At 40.1% G+C, this 17,708-nt stretch overlaps 1 protein-coding gene across 2 annotated transcripts in view; it reads left to right on the top strand.

Annotated features, from left to right (window-relative positions):
* LOC136881178 (DNA replication complex GINS protein PSF1) overlaps positions 1 to 17,708 on the top strand; it is a 198,838-nt gene that overhangs the window by 142,190 nt on the left and 38,940 nt on the right. For both annotated transcript variants that reach the window (XM_067153854.2, XM_068229284.1), the window contains one exon: positions 14,250 to 14,366. In XM_067153854.2, coding sequence (XP_067009955.1) covers positions 14,250 to 14,366 — 117 coding nt within the window. The remainder of the gene's footprint in view (positions 1 to 14,249; positions 14,367 to 17,708) is intronic.

Here is a 17,708-nt window from a genome sequence, read left to right as displayed (position 1 = left end):
CCTTCAGGACCAAGAGAATCCTGCTGATAAAGTGATTAGTTCTAGCCTTTAATCTCCTCATCTGATAATCAGATGGGTCAAATTCCTTAATTTGTTTCATGAATATTAACAGTTCATCTACCAAAATAGAAACAGCGTGCACCCACTTACCCAAGTCGACGTTCATGTCACCTGGTTTAACTGGGAAATCAAGGGAAGCCAGAAGCAAGGTAACCTCACCCTCCATAGATCCGGTGGACACCAAGCCACGAATCTCCAACTCGTACAACAGCTCACCTTTCCGCAACATTCTCGGCAACAACACAGCGCGAGCACCCATTTTGATATGCAACAGAAAACACAGAAGTCACCACCCAACACAAGTCTGCCTTTCTCTTCACAACTTTAATTTTCTAGTCTCAAATCCACTTATTATTCCAGCCAATGTGATAATTGTGACCTGGCGAAATAGCCTATACAGCCACAAGAAACAAGAAAGGAAATTATGCCTCTACAAGATATCAGAACGTAGTTGTTCAGGCAACCACGCTCTCTGATACCAAACACACTCTCACGACACAGTTAAAATAAATAGGTAAGAGTGTTAGCACGACCTGGGATGATAACAAGCAAATAAGGAATAATAATAACCAGTATACATACCAGATATCCCAAGGTAAAGGCCGTCGCGATTTGCAGAAGCTAGGGCACAAGAGGCCAAGTGAATCAATTAAAACTAAGTTTAATTAAGTAATTGGCTGGAACAGTGAATGTGATGAAACAGTGGAGAAAAGACATCAGGCATGGCTATTACATCAGTCCCAAAAGACAGAAATATCCTATCAAAAGCTAGTAAAACAGAGAAAAGAAACTACCCAAGTCTTAAGAAGAATAAAAAGACAACATCATAAGGACACCCTGCAGTTAATTGAAGAACAGTTCAGTAAAACTAAATCAAGGGACTACTACAAAACCTTCAGAAAGCAGCTCCAAAAATATGAACCCCCGACCCTACTGATGAAAGATGAAGATGGTAAGCTGGCTCATAACAATAAAGACAATGCAGAAATTCTGGCTAAACATTTCAACAAGCTTTTAAATTGTGAGGAACCTACAGAACTCCTTCATTTGGACACCAACACCCCGATAAAAACATCACCAGAAAACATCAATCCCCCCACAATAAAGGAAGTCTACCAAGCTCTGAATAAATTAAAAAATTACAAAGCGCCAGGAGAAGATCAGACCTTTGCGGAAATCTGGAAATATGCAGGAACCTCAGCAAAAGTTGCCCTCCATCAACAACTTGTCTCTATCTGGATTAAAGAAGAACTACCAGAACACTGAACAACAGCCCTCATTCATCCTCTGCACAAAAAAGGGGACAAAACCGACCCTAATAACTACAGGGGAATCTCTCTCCTAGACATAACATACAAAATATTTTCAATAATCATCCTTAATAGGATAAGTTTACAACTTGAGAAAGAACTAGGAGAATATCAAGGAGGTTTCAGACCCTGGAGGAGCTGTCCTGATCAGATCATGAGTCTTAAGTTGATAATGGACTATAACAGGAGAAGAAACAGAGATATGGTGATAACATTTGTAGATTTCAAGAAAGCTTATGATTGCATCCATAGAGAATCTCTGTTTAAAATTTTAAGACACCTTGGACTACACCCCAAATTAATAAACATGATAAAATTGACTCTCACCAATACCAAGTCAAAAGTGAAGTTTAGGGGTGAAACATCAGGGACATTTGAAATTAAAACTGGACTACGGCAGGGAGATGGGCTCTCACCACTATTATTTAACTGTGCTCTAGAAATGGTAATGAGGGAATGGTTTAGAAAATGTCCCCCCAAAATAAAGATTGGCCGAAAAATCAAAACAAATTGCCTGGGTTTTGCTGACGATTTAGCATTACTAGCAGTGGACATAAAAGAAGCAAAAACCCAGATATCAGAACTTCAAAACATTGCAAATAAAATTGGCCTCAAAATATCATTTGAAAAAACAGAAATTATGCCCCAAAAACCAACACAGCTAAAAGAAGTCACCATAAATGGTAATAAAATCAAAATAGTAACTCAGTTTAAATATCTTGGAGAAGTAATAACACATAACTTAAATGAAAAAATCTCAATCCAAGTAAGAACAAATAGATTAGCTAAAGCACAAAAATTAACATGGGATATCTACAAAAAGAAATGTCTATCAATAAATACAAAAATAAAACACTACAACACAGTTATAAAACCGGAAGCTACATATGCAGCAGAAACACTCTTTTACCTGAATAAACAATCAAAGACTGACAGACTTCAGAAAATTGAAAGGAGGATTGGAAGAACCTGTATCAACAAAAAATATCAGAAAGATGGACAGTGGCGGTTAATACCTAACAAAGTCGTGTACAAAGAGCTAGAACCCATTACAGATACTATGCGTAAGAGGAGACTGGGATTCTTTGGACCTATCATGAGGATGCAGGACTTGAGACTTCTGAAACAACTAGTACAACACAATCTCGTCTCAAAAAATACCACAACAGGATGTAAATGGATCAGAGAAGTAAGAGAGGATCTGAAGGAAATGGGCCTTACAACAGAAGACACCAAAAATAAGATAAAATTGAATACAAAACTCAAGAATACAAACCTCCGCTTTACCCTTACACAAAACAAACCAACAACACGCACATTTTCAACTGAGGAAAGGGCACGAAGATCGGAGCGTCTGAAGAAGTACTGGGAGGACCGCAAAGCCCGAACAATCCCTTCAAAGAGACCTGAACGACGGACTGACTAAAGTGATCCTATGTGGTCATAAAAGAAGAAGAAGAAGAAGAAGAAGAATTGGCTGAAATAATAAACCCTCAATTAAATTTTTGAAAGAAAATTTTAATAAGGCAAAACCATTTAAAAGAACTTCCGACCTCCCAAAACTACAATTCAAATTCAGAGCAATTAATAAATGGAAGATTAATTCAAAGTTAAAATCTAAAATACAACTATTACAGTATGAATGCTGAAAACTTCTCTAATGGACTATCTCGGTTACCCAAAAGGTGCATGAAAACTGTCATAACCCACAACAACACGAACTTCAGTAACCAGGAAGAAATAATCCAATGAACATGTAATTAAATCCGCAAGGAGGATAAAATTATCAAATATCGCTTAAGTGAGTAACTCACCACTGCAGAAAAGTCATCAACACGCACGAAAAAATCATCTCCATATCAGATGAATATCAAGACATCAATAATAGCTGATACTAATATGTCAGATACAACGGAGGAACGCCCCCCACCATTTGCATTCTATTACACGGCTGTGTAACAGATGACAACCACCATGATCAAAATGGCTACTCGAAAGTACCGAGGAATTCATTAGAAAAGCTTTCATTTCAACCTTTTTTTCTTGCTCGAAATGGCTTGAAAATATTTAAATAATTAATATGATTATTATGATAAATAAGAGAAAATGAAATTAAACCACCATTGAGGTTATACAGAGACTTCGTACATAATAGCTTAGTTAGGAGCTCCTCAACATCCGTGCATGAAACACTAATAACTGTATCAAGAATGTAAAACTAATATCGTCCTTACAATTTAAAATTGAAACCCCAAACAGATGAACATTACATAGTTATGATGAAGACCAGTCTTTTAAATATTTCTTTTCTTTAACCTCAAAAGTCCGAAGATTAGATGCAGAATTTTTCACATATAGTAAGCCTTAAAGGGTCTCCGTGTCTCTTGACACGGTGAAATAGTAGTTTTCGTTGGCTAGGTTAACCCAGTCCTGAAGTGCTTTAAAGTCTACTTACGAGGTCGGAGGATTAGAACGATTAAATTTAAAAAAAGAAACCAAAACTTCGGGCCTTATGCCCAGATGGAGAATCCATCAACCAGGATCAAATCCCATCACCATCTTCACGTTCTGAAGTGATAATTTACTCCTTAATGCACAATCAGGAGCTTAGCTTCCAAGGCGTCTTTTTCAATTCCAGAATCAAGAATTAAAAAGCAACTGCTATTCACTTACATTCTCGAGCCACGGTTCATCGCATAGCAAGCTTATCTTCTCGCGGCCAGAGAGCAGCACCAACAAACCACCTCGTAATACTAGTACCAAGTCGACCGCTAGATGGCTCACCATCACCAAATCAGAGGAAAGCCCATACAATCTCAATATTAGAACTCACGGTGATGCTGACAATCATATGAATGCATGAATGAGATGCAAAATACATCGTACCATGGCGAGGAGTAATTCTAAATCCATTACAGTATTTCATCAGGTCCTGTAGCAGAAGATGTGATTGATATTTGGCGGTGGTTGGTTAAGAAAAGAATTTACAGTCTGAGATATTGTGTGCAGTTCAGGTTTAATTTTTATTTCAGGAAAATGGGAATTTTATCTCTCCAGAGAGATGTCTGGATTACATGTTGGGCAAAGCTTTTCCAATACCAATGGAACAAAGTTGTTTCCAAGTGCTGGACACATTTAAATTTCTAGCCAGGTGTAGGTAAAGAAAGAAAATTTCTTATTTTGGATTTTTATTTTAATTCTTTTCTCAAGTGTCCAATATTGTTGAAGCACAGTGGAGAGACATAATTTGTTTGATGTCATTGGTCAGCCATGGAGAAGAAGGTCGAGAGACATAGGGGTGTGTTCATTAACTTTCTTATCGTTATCGTTTTATCGATATCGTTTATATTTTTTACGTCACCCCAAGGACTGTTCAAGGCATCAACTCTCGGTTATTTATATGTTTAATGTCCACGAATGTGATATGTCTAGTTTTGTACTTTGATCAAGTAAGTCGTGTCGATCTGACCATATTTTATGTGGGTTGTCAGTCAGTGTATGTGAAGATGAGGTATGATTTGATGTTGTCATGTTGCGTGTGGAAACAGTTGTGGACATGCCTCGTCAAGAAAACAAGGTGGAAACTCTCACGAGGAAAACTTGTACAGTAATGAGGGTTTGTTGACAGTTGGTCGCTGTAAGTCATTTCTCACCGTGTGTGCCTGAGAAGTAACCATAGGTATTAAGACTAAATCAGAAGTGCAAAGGGCCATGAAAGCATCAGTGTTAATACTCAACTGGTGTTTTGCATCTCCAGCCTGTCTTCATATACAGTCCATAAGCAGAATGTCTTCAGTGTCTGAGAGAGCACAGGGTGCAGAAGTACATACAATTTTACATTTAGTTTCTATCATCTCTACTATTACTCCACCTCTTTTATCTATTCAGTTATGCCTGGAAAAATTATACCTCGTTATGCTACTAGAACAGCTTTCATTAACACAAGCTGTTAGCTTCTCGTGGTGGGCAAGTAGTGATTGAGAATTTAAGTGGATGCGGTTCAATGACCATGAGTTGGCCTGAAATACTTTCACTAATGAAAGTGTCTTTGAAAGGAGAGGTTAGGGGTAGGGGGACAGTCGGGTCCACAGCTGGGAGTGGCTGTAACGATACTCATAACACAAAGTAGAATGCATGCTTCTTACCTTTCAATCTCTTGCGACGTTGCACCAGCTTTTCATGCACTTGATCCACTGATCTCTACACATGGATCGCTGATGGCAGCTCTCCGCTGCAGGAGAAAGTACGCCAAGTTGAGCGTGCAGTCCGCCATGTTGGTGTACCCACCCTAGAGCTCTCCTTATGGAGAAGCAGTGATAATAATCAATTTTAAATTGCAATTAATGGCGCATTGGAATAATTAAAAATATAGTGTAACCGTACGTATGTACGATCCCCGAGTTTTTAGGTTAGGAAATTTTCGTATATAGTTTGTAAGGTTAAAATCATGTAATTTTGTTTATTTACCATGTAAAAAAATGTAATATTATAAGAAGAATGTATAGTTAGGGAATATTGCATATGTTCATCATTATATTTTGTATAAATTTCCGTTTGGGTAAGAGTCTGTAAATATGGCCTAGTCGTAAGGATTGTGCAACCGGGAAAACTGCGACTATATCGGGAAGGACGGTTAAAGTCAGTTGGATGTGTTGCAACAAGTGGCTTGAAAATACGGGGTACGGCAGGTTGTATCGGTTGTAGAATTGGAGTGAATCAATGTGGACATACATGAGTGGGCGGTCTATGTCACATCATATACTCGATAGCCAATGCGAGGGCTTTGTTTTGAGCGAGGTATGGGTTGACAGAGTGACGCGGGAAGAAGTGCCGGTGTGAGCGTTGCTACCAGTAAACTTTTCAGGACGCGATAACCACGTGTAGCAAGCATATATAAGTGTGTACGCGTGTGCGGCGAGTTATTCTCATTCTGATTCTCATTCTGTTTCTGACTCTGATGCTGATACTGTGTGTTTCTCATTTGTACTGGTCTGCGGGAGCGACGTATTTGCGCAGTTTGCTATACGATCTGCTATTGTTCGTGAGTATCTGATACGGAGTGAACATGGTATAATCTCAACGACTGACCGGCTTTGCAGTGGACTTTCTGTAAAAGAAAGTATTTGTTTGGAACTTGTCACCCGAGTATGCAGCTTCAGTTGATGGAGAATTTTGCTGTTTGCTTGCCTCCGGACATGTAACGCTTTCTGTCCAGCCAGCAATTGGAAAGAATTCAAGACGACGAAGAAGTGTAAATAAGGTTAGGGATGCTGTTAGTAAAGAAGGTTGCATCCATATGTAGAGAAATAGTCGTCGTACTTTTCTCTACCAGATTAGGATTCACGGTAACAGTGGAGTGCAGTGGGGCTCTTACCTGGAGGTATGTTAAAAGTATAATGATGTTCTATTTTTAGTGATGATTTTAATGATGTGTAATTTGCCTTTGTAGACGGCAAACGAGTAAATCTCGTGAAGAGATGATTTTGTTGGGTAGTATTGTGTATATTAGCTCTATGTAAACAGCAAGCACTAAGTGGGTTGCATAAGTGTTCATTTTTGTTGGTGTTTGTCACATAATAGTTCTTATTCTGGGAGTAAAGTCATAGAATCAAACTTTAAATGAGTCTTTTGTCAGTGGAGTAAGGCTGAACCTGGCATGTTACCCAAATTTAATTTCAGGGGTTATATAGCAACAGGTAAGGTTATAAAGCAAGTCTGGAGCCTCGTCAGCCTGATGACCGTCGCCTTGGGAGAGGGAGTGGCTCGTTGCTCTACATAATTAAATATTCCTGCAATTGTTTTGCAGGTGGCGCCCATTATCCTTGTTATTTACACTTAGTTGAGTCAACGTTTATCTGTTCAGTATTTCAATAGTCTGCAGTAGTTACAATAGGGACATGTTCACTCAAAGCATAAGGACATTGGGAACACTGCACATCATTCCGAGGTCAGTAAATCCCCGGGATAGCAATAAAAATTAGTGTATAATAACGGCCGACAAATATTAACTTAGGTGCTGTATACATGCAGTTAGCGATCGGGAGTGAAAAACAGTTCCTGGAAACATTGCTGTAAATTGTATACATGTATGCCACAAAATTATGTATTCTTAAGGGGAGGTATGACTGAATTTTGAGCCAAAAACTCGGTTTTTCTTTTTATTCATTCGAAGATAGCACAATTCTTCCTCTTTCAGAGAATGTTTTTATTTTAGTCATTCCGGCCTGTTTGAAGCTTGTAGAAGCCATTTAATATGAGCCCGCAGGTCAACCACACCCACTTCTCCTGTAATGGCAAAATGATAGTTTACTGTGTGTTTTTCGATGGATATTTAAGTATTTCACGGCGTATTTGCCGTACAGGTACACCTGGGCATGCTGACAGTCACTTGTTTACTATGTAATCAATACAATTGCATTATGTTAGGAAATAGTTTGATTTGAACTGACGGAGAGAACGTTGTACCTCTTCCAAATAGTACTCAATTTATATCTGCCACTCATGCATACTTTGATAGTTTCGATATATTATGTACCGTATTTGTATTATTTAAATTTAGGAATTCGTATTTGTGTTAATCGTAGTAGTACAAGCATGGTTCCCCTGTTTTATTAATATCTTACTAACATGCAGAAGTAACACGTGGTTTCAATCCCCCCCCCCCCATGGCGCAACAGCCCCGAAGGGCCATGGCCTACCAAGCAACCGCTGCTCAGCCCGAAGGCCTGCAGATTACGAGGTGTCGTGTGGTCAGCACGACGGATCCTTTCGGCCGTTATTCTTGGTTTTCTAGACAGTGGCCGCCATCTCACCGTCAGATAGCTCCTCAATTATTATCACGTAGGCTGAGTGGACCTCGAACCTGCCCTCAGATGCAGGTAAAAATCCCTGACCTCGCCGGGAATCGAACCCGGGGTCTCCGGGTAAGAGGCATGCACGTTACCCCTACACCGCGTGGTTTCAATTGAGCGAGTAAAATATGTAAACTAGTGATGTGTTTAATCTTAATTCCTTTGTAAATGTGTGATTTATAGCGTAGAGTTGATAATGCGTCGTTTTAGTGTATAGAAAAGTGGTAATTATAGTGTTAACCACGTAAGGCCTAATCACGACACCGTAACGCTTAACTGATATGTAAACACACATATAAAGTGATACTTAACACTTTTCATACAAAAAGGAAAGGAATAGCATTTGTTACCATCTTGAATAGTTTAAATCAATTAATCATAAGGTAAAGGTAAGGGTTATTCTGCCCGAAGGCAGGTCCAAAACTCCGCAGAGGTGTTCCTGAGCCGGAGTTTACGTGCGGTAGGGTGGCCAGTTCCTTTCCGCTCCTCCATTCCCTTACCAACCCACCAACAACGCGTGGCAACCCATCCAACTCCTGACCACACCCAATGTTGCTTAACTTCGGAGATCTCACGGGATCCGGTGTTTCAACACGGCTACGGCCGTTGGCAATTAATCACAAGGAGCACGCTTAAAACGGGATTTAAAAACACTCGGTAATGCACTTCTTATGGAAGACCGCCTTGTTTTGCCCTACATCAGCTGATCGCTCAGAGTTGGTGCCACACTTGGCCGGTAGAAACATCGGGAGCGACCTCTCTATCTGTTTGTATGGTCGAAGGAACTCAAGCGCGCTCCTCGTGGTCTATTGCACCGTGCGCTCACTGCCATGTTACTACTCCAGTCATCTTCTATTCGGCTTACTGCTACCCAAGCAACCAGCCATCCATGTATAGAGATCAGTGACTTGATCGCATTCACACTCAAAAATAAAGCACTATAATACACACTTAAACTGACTGTCATTTTCTTTTGTTGTCTACGTCTAACTGGTTGAAGAGTATATCCATCTCCATGGGTGCGTTTAAATAATGTTTCTTCCTGCCATTCTCCATTATCACTATTCAACCATCCTGTAACCAGGCTCGTCTTCACACCAGCTCATGCGCCTCGTTGAGCATTCCTTTTCTAGTGACAGTAAGAGACTCCATGAGCAGGTGACCCATCCCTTTGAGGGCGCATTTAGCTTGTCAGACTGATTATCGGCCTCTTCCTTGTTGTTAAAACATCAGCAGCAGTTCTTGTACAGGCTACCAGCCTAAGACCAGTCATTGCTGTCCATGGTAAGGTCAATATTTAGCTTCTGCTTCACCACTATTGAGTATCTTCCTCTGGGCATTCACTAATCCTGTAGATGAGGAGGCAATTTTGCCGGGAGTATTACTCTGCTTGGTCCATTTTTCCCTCCTGCACTTTCACTGTTTGTTGCTCCTCCTTTTTAAAGGCAAATTCAGCACCACCAGTGGCTTGGAAATCAGTAAAGTCAGAGCGGAGATCCTGGAATATGTTGTCAAAGTTGGTAGCACTGTTAGCAGCAATAGTCATTTGGTTGATACCAGCTTGAAATTTTTTCATCCAATCTTTAAATGATGGAACCTTATTCTGCACAGCCTTAAAGTTCATGTTGAATTTGTACACTCTTAACGGTACACTAATTAAACTATTTTGATCACTCCCGACAACTAGATGAAACTATAAATGAGGATTTGGCTAGATTAACACAGAGCAACTTCACAAACTTCACTATGCACCATTTTTAACACTCGTCAAGTATAATCTCTTTCTCATTATCTCCCCTTACCGAAGATCATTAACGCCTAACACATCTAGAGATAAAAATTTCATTGTTCCGTATTGAAAGTATTAACGTTAAAAATTAAATAATTGAAAGAGGTTCAACCTATTCAATACATAGGAAAGAAATGTAGTGATTACATTTTATTTAATAGTAAAAATAAATGGGACCAGTTTCGACCCTAGTCCAGGTCATCGTCAGCCGTAAAAACATGTAAAACAATGCATATGAAAAAGAAAAAGATTAATTAAACTCTGGATCGGTATAAGATGAAACAGTACGTAATATTAAGAATGGTAGTATGGCACACGCAATGATAGGTGAAGATTCACAATGTTTATGAATATTGGAGAACAGTCAAAACCTTTGACTTTATTTTTACTATTAAATAAAATGTAATCACTAAATTTCTTTCCTATGTATTGAATAGGTTGAACCTCTTTCAATTATTTAATTTTTAACACATCTAGATGCATCCTCTTTGCTGACTCAGGCAGTTGTACTTTCTTTCCTCCATGTGTATGTTTAGTCATCAGCCTGAAGGCTGGTTGGATCCTCAACAGCTCTGCCATCAGCTGTCATAGATGGCCTGGGCATCACTGAAGAGGCATACTAGGGAAATGAGGAGTGAGGTAGTTTCCCGTTGCTTTCCTCACCGAGCCATAAGTTGCTATTACATATCAGTCTGCCAAGCCCACTGAAATGCATGCACCAACCGACCCTATGAGCAATATTTTCACACCATTCATAGCAGGGACTGGCTGCAAAAGGAATGGCATTACTAGCATCACTCATACCTCAGTCACTTTCATTTTGTCAAAGCCAGACATAAAGCTGAGACAGATCAATGAAAGTAACAAGATTACTCTAGCCCATACCAGAAGACATAGTGCACTGTAAACACAAGGTCCCGCCAGCAAAGGCATCTTTCCTCCATAAGCGCCATTAATATTGATACCTTCTCATCAAATTAAATTTCGTTCGCCAAGTTCCCAAGAAGTCTCTTGTCTGTCAAATGGGAGTGGGACCCGTTACTCCCACAGGTCCAAGACTTGCTTAAAACATTCTAAACATGCTCGGTGAAAATTCTGTGTAGTAGAATGGTACCCTTACTTACAGTAGTCCCAGTGAAGTCTCCTGTAACAGGTTAGGGACCACTGATGATTTGTATAGTCCAAGCCGCCTGAGCACAAGGAGGGCCATGACTCAGAATATGTCCGAGGTGCCCACTCCCATTCCATACCAAGTCGTATCCTGACTCCCAGGACCACTTAATAGGCCACTCACCTGTTGCCCCTGGTCCACAAACTAGGATGTAAACACCACAAACCATTTTTAGAAAACAAGTTACATTAAATTTAAAAGAAGTTACAAACTTAAATTAGCTTAACCTCAAGGAAAGTTGGAACTACCCACACATCCAACGTCTAGGCCGGTCAAGCAGAAAAGATTGTTGTAAAACAGGAAATGGGCAAACATAAGATGTGACCAATAGGAATGCAGAGTTTACCTTCTAATATTTCTTAACCAATCAAATCTTACCTACCCAAATCTGCTGGTAATTTTCATAACTGAGGGTTTCTAGAAAGGCTGACCAGATACAAAAGTGTGTGGCATTACAGGCAGTTCCAAAAGTACATTACACAATGTTCAAATTTGTTTCAGAACAATAAGATGGTTAAAAACAAACATATAGCCAGCACACTGAAAATTTGAACTTGGGGAGAGGATGGCACATGACACAAGTGAGATTCTTGATGCCATTCACAGCAGGAACATCCATGTTTGCATCAATCCAGTTCGTGTGGAATCGTTGACATCGGCCAACAGACCAACCACAATGATATAGGAAACTTCCGTTCAGGTCGTTCGTGCAGCGTGCTGTTTACGACCCAAGAAAGTGATGCCATTGGGACTGCAGCAACGGGAACACTTCACATACCCACCAGAAAGAAGCCTCCATACAAGGCAAAACGAACATCCAGAAAAGTTTGGAAAACTTTTGACACGAGGAACAAAGAACTTGATTTTAAGGAATGTCTCTTTAGATTTTTCTCTTTTGGTTTTGTTATATAAATGACTTCATTTAATCGGTAGAAAAGCGTCGAATTTGCATATGTAGAGCTCAAGAACAGCTGACCTGGTGATATCTTTCAGAGCCCCACAGATCACTGATAGATCCATCACTAAGGAACCTAGCATGTTCTGGGATAAGTATAATTTTGAAAATAAAATAATAAATGAATTAAAGAGTTTACCCATAAATTACAAAAAAAAATACAGTGACCATGTCAGAAGTACCCTACACTGAATTAAAGTTAATTGCAGTTCTTACATAACCTGCTATTTACAAAAGACCTAAAATTCTGACATAGAACTATCGGATACAATTTGTAAACCTAGGGATATCCACTGAACCAAATTTACATACTGACATAAGTTACACCTTAGGAGGGCTAGTCAGCCAGGCACTACACTGCATCAATAAAATGGTCACCGTTAACGTATTACACATAAAATACTGAAGAATAAGGTGTTTTTTCAGGATCACTCGCTAATAAAGATACAGGAGTAACAAATTTCAAGATGGTGCAGGGACCTTGAAATCTCGGACCTAATTACTAATAAAGTGGTGTAATGTGCTAATGTAAATCTATACAAATACCTGGCCACCCACCGACAGATGGTGTGCCCTTGTCCTGAAATTTAGCATATGAAAGTCTTAAATGTTTACAAGCACACTGCCAAGTAATACAGATCGTTGATAGACTCAAGATTTGGCAATGGAGAATTAGGAGTACTGAGCGAGATAGCGACGCGCATCTGTGAGCTTATGTTCGGGAGATAGTGGGTTCAAACCCCACTGTCAGCAAAAATGGTTTTTCATTTTCACATCAGGGAAATGCTGGTGCTGTACCTTAATTAAGGCCACGGCCGCTTCTTTCTCATTCTTAGCACCTTCCTATATCTTCGTTGTCATAAGACCTAATTGTGTTGGTGCGACGTAAAGCCAGTTATAAAAAATTAGATATATAACAAAAGGAGTTAGGAGTAAATGCCATGATTACCGAAGCAGGAGATTGCTTGTGACTTTCATGAACAGCAGTATTAAAGTCAACCAATGCAGAGATCAATCCCACTTTGAGTTGTTAGATGAGTGATACTCAATGTATAATTCAAAGGGAGTGAATGTTCCACCTGATCATTACAATAAATATTTTATATTGAAACAGTAGGACTATTTTTGGCCCTTTGATTGGGCCACCCTCAGACAGATAAATCTAACAGTCTTAAATACTAAAATAACACTCTTCAATAATTAAAAGATTATATCACTGTTGTTGTTCATAAATGTCCAATTGGCAGTTAAAAGAGTGCACCATCAACACAGCCCACTTGGTGCGTCCCAGGCTTGGCAACATCTCTCAACTTTACACCTTTTAACTACTAAAAGCAACAACAATCACATAATCTTTTAATAATTGAAGAGCGCTATTTTATTATTTAAGCTTATGCACATTTGTAGCTTAGGGTGGCCCAATGAAAGTCCTAGTGTTTCAATATAAAATATAATTGAACTGTAAATTATTGTATTGATCAGGTGGAATGTCCCGTTTAAAAAAAATAAAGATTGAATTAAGGAATCATCAATATGGACAACATGAAGCTTGTATCATATGAGATGAGAAGAGATCTGGGGTTTCTGTTAATCCTTTTGTCATAATTTGATTTGGAATAATATGGAGTTGTAGTTACAGTACATGGGAAATGGACAAGTGAAAAGTAGAAGTTACAAATTTGAACTTACGTAAAAGCTTGGGCATCATCACTTACTAAGAGTCGACAAGAACAAATAGAAGTGAAGCGTTAGTCATGTAAAACGTGAGAATGTGTCGACACAAGTGCGGAACGATGACCGTTCTTTGACAGTGGAAATGGCCCAATGTAATCTATCAATAATCTCTCCCTTGGATGAGATGATTGCTCAGATGATAACAGACCTAAACTAGTATTAGGAGTAGGTTTGCTGATGTTACAAATTTACAGGATTTAACAAGAGTACGGATTTGACAGTCCACAGTTTTCCATATAAAGAGTTTACAAATTTGTTCTCTAGTTTTGAACACACCTGAACGACCACCAACAGGAGATTTATGAAAATGTTTTAGAAGATCAGGAAAGAACATGTTATGGAGGTCATTTCTGAAAGGTGGACAAATGTTGTGTTGCAGGTGCAGTGGTTTACCAACTACAGCAAAAGTTTGGCTGGATACATGAAGTCTATAGGAGATAACTATGGTCTGAACCTTACACAGGACATCACCCCTCCCAAGTGTCTCTATATTGAGGTGAGTCATCATCAGTCAACTACCATAATCTTGTTCTCTTTCCTTCAATCTTCTGTCTGAACACGTCCAAATAACTTGAGTTTAATCTCTACACCGATTGCCTTCCTGATATCCTCATTTCTCCTTTCTTGTCTTTCTTCTCATGCCAGTTAAAAATTTGACCTCTCTGGCCTGGATTTTACTCTCTTTTATTTTCATCATTGTCCAGGTCTGCCGATTGTGTCAGTATGCAACACTTCCGTCTTCCAGATCATGTTCCTCATACTCTAGTGATCTCCATATGCAATCCTGCATCAATTTGCTTCCCCCTTCTCTTTATCACCAATGTCTTGCTTATAACCCCTGTTGGTGGGGAACGCAGACTAAGAATACACCCACGGTATTCCCTGCCTGTCGTAAGAAGCAACTGAAAGGTGCCTGTCATAAAAGGTGACTAAAAGGGTCATGTGGCCATCAGTCCCCTCTATCTTTTTTTGAGAGTTAATTGTGGACCGATTCAAAATTATTGATGTGCGTGCCGCTCAGAGATGTGCTGGTGACCCCACGAAGCCTTCGGTTGGGAGCGCCATTTACCCTTGCAGTAGTATCCAACTGATAACTTAGGTCCCCGCACAGCCGAATGCCAGAAGGACATTAATTTTTTCTCTATATTTATTACTCTGTACATACTATGGGGTGTGTGCTATTGCGGGTGATTGGAGGAAGGGAGTCCTAGTGGTCATTGCCTCAGTCATCGCGTATTAGGCATCGTCGAACATCGGACCCCGGGCAATACCTGCTACGACCAGCTGGGTTCGGCTACATAGGCCCCTTATCGGAGTGGGTGGCATTCAGGGAGGATGATTTCAGGCATGGCATCGAAACAACTTCCACCTGCCATGGGTAGTTTCTTACAAAATTCTACAAAATGATTGTGATATCCTCATAGTCAACACTATAATACTTTGCGTCCAATTAAGACAAAACGTTACCCAGACATAGACATGTTTCGACCTGGCATTGGGTCATCCTGAAAACCGATAGAAACATGTTTCATAAGAGCTTGCAGCTGAAATCAGTTGAATTTGAATCACAGACCCTTAGCAATTCTCCTATAAAATAGACGATTTTAAATGAATGCCCTCGAAGAGACAAAGAGGTACGACGTTGATTATCTCAGACTAAAAACCAGATGGTTTAACAACAATAATGCTTATGTATATCAGCCCATGTTGGAACATAACAACGAAGCCAACAGTTAAACCACACAAGGAGAATATCAAAATAATTTTGTACAATTTTGTAAGTTCAACCATCAATACGGGTCTAACGTGAGATTCATAGTCTGTAGTCTGTAATGTAGTTCGCTACCCAAGTCTTTAACATTTGATTCTCTACAGGGGGCAACCCCCTGGGAACAAGCACAGTGGATTAGTTTGGGTTCCAGCTTTCCTAGGTTCCTGGTTGCTACCAGAACCAATGGGCAAACGTTCAAGCTGGTTAAATCGCTCCTTTTCAGTTGACACATCGAAGGAGTATACGCCAAACTTGAGGATCTTAAGAAAATGGTTGGTGCTTCTTAAGACGAGCACTGCGCTCCAAGCAGATCGAACTTTGGCGAAATCCCCGTCAGAGTGGAAGAGCACAAAACCTTAAATCTGATTCGTGGCGTTATCTTCCACCGTGATCTCGTCCTGAATACTGACGATGAATTGATGAAAGACATGAAGCACTGTGGCGTGACACATGTCCGGTGTATCACGCGCAAACTCAACAGTGAAGACTTTGGCACGAGTGCGTTCATAGTCTCCTTCAGACTGTCAGTGTTGCCAGAGAAAGTCAAGGTTACAACCTATCGTTGCGATATGAGTCCATACATTCCGCCTCCTACGCGGTGCTGTCAGTGCCAGAGATTCGGGCACATGGTATCTTGTTCGAATCCATCTATGTGTGGTACGTGTGGAAGAGAAGCTCATGGCGCGGAGGATTCCACAACTCCCTGCCCTGCTCTTCATTCTCCTCGAGATCAGAACTGTCTGGTATACCCTCAAGAGATCGCCGAAAGCAAGGTGGCATCGTCGACCAGGGCTGGGAGTTTACTTCCCAGCCCGTTGATGGTTATGAATTTCATGTTTTTGGTCCGTATTGAACAATATATAAGTAATAATAATAATAACTTAAATGTTTCCACCTTTTCAATACAATATATTCACAAGATTACAAAATTATACGGTACTAGTTTCGACTGATGATGACCCCTAGATGGGTCGAAACTAGTACCGTATAATTTTGTAATCTTGTGAATATATTGTATTGAAAAGGTGGAAACATTTAAGTTATTATTATTATTACTTTCCCAGCCCGTCTAAACAAGAATCGACGGCGGGCGAGAAGAAGGTCCCTACAAGGCATTCTTCCACCTCATACAAACAGGGTCTCATGCCCTCCACGTGGAGGGTCTGAGTCTGCGCCAGCAGATTTTCCTCTTGGAAAACCTGTGCACTCCCCTTGTAGGAAAAAACCCCGTCCCCGGAATACCAAGAAACATTTATCTCCATCTTCGGTAGGTGTAGGTTAAGTAGCATCTCGCTGCTTCAAACCTAAAGCTCAGAAGTCCACACTATGATATTGTTACAGTGGAATCGTAATGGTTATGGAAGCATCTTACTGAGCTGTGCCAGTTAATTAGTTCGCTGTGAGTATAGTCCGTATTCAAGAAACCCATCTGAGACCAGGTCATCACACGGTCTTGAGAAATTTTTGACTATACTCGACAGAACGACATTGAGCCCACCAGGCTTCTGGTGGAGTTGGTACTGACACCCACAGCAAAGAGGTTCCCTTAAGAACCCCACTGGAAGCGGTTGTGGTATGAGTACCACTGCCTATCATAACAACAGTGTGTAATGTGTATTTTCCACCAGGTGAGCCACTTCACGTCAATGATGTAATTGATCTTATAGATCTGCTCCCACCTCCATTCCTCTTATTGGGTGGTTTTAATGTCCACAATCCATTATGGGGCTCTACAATGCCTTGCCCCAGAGCAAGGGAGTTGGAGAGATTAATACGAGAGCTGGATTTATGCATTTTGAGTACAGGTGAAGCAACGCATTTCAGCGCAGTGTATGACACTTATTCGCCGATTAACAATAGTCTCTGCAGCAGAACGCTCGTTCCCCTGATCCAATGGAATACACATGATGATCTCTGTGACAGTCACCTTTTCCCTATTATTCTTACTTTGTTAAACAGAAATCCAACAAGGTTCCTGCCCGATGGATTCTTAAACGTGCTGTTTGGTCAAAGTCTACATCAATAGCTGTCTTTAATGATACAAATAACCAAAGCATAGACGACGAT

Source organism: Anabrus simplex, chromosome 9 (genome assembly GCF_040414725.1).
Source record: "Anabrus simplex isolate iqAnaSimp1 chromosome 9, ASM4041472v1, whole genome shotgun sequence".
NCBI classification, from domain to species: Eukaryota; Metazoa; Arthropoda; class Insecta; order Orthoptera; family Tettigoniidae; genus Anabrus; species Anabrus simplex.
Note: the sequence above shows the minus strand (reverse complement) of the source record. Positions and strands in the feature narration are given on the sequence as shown.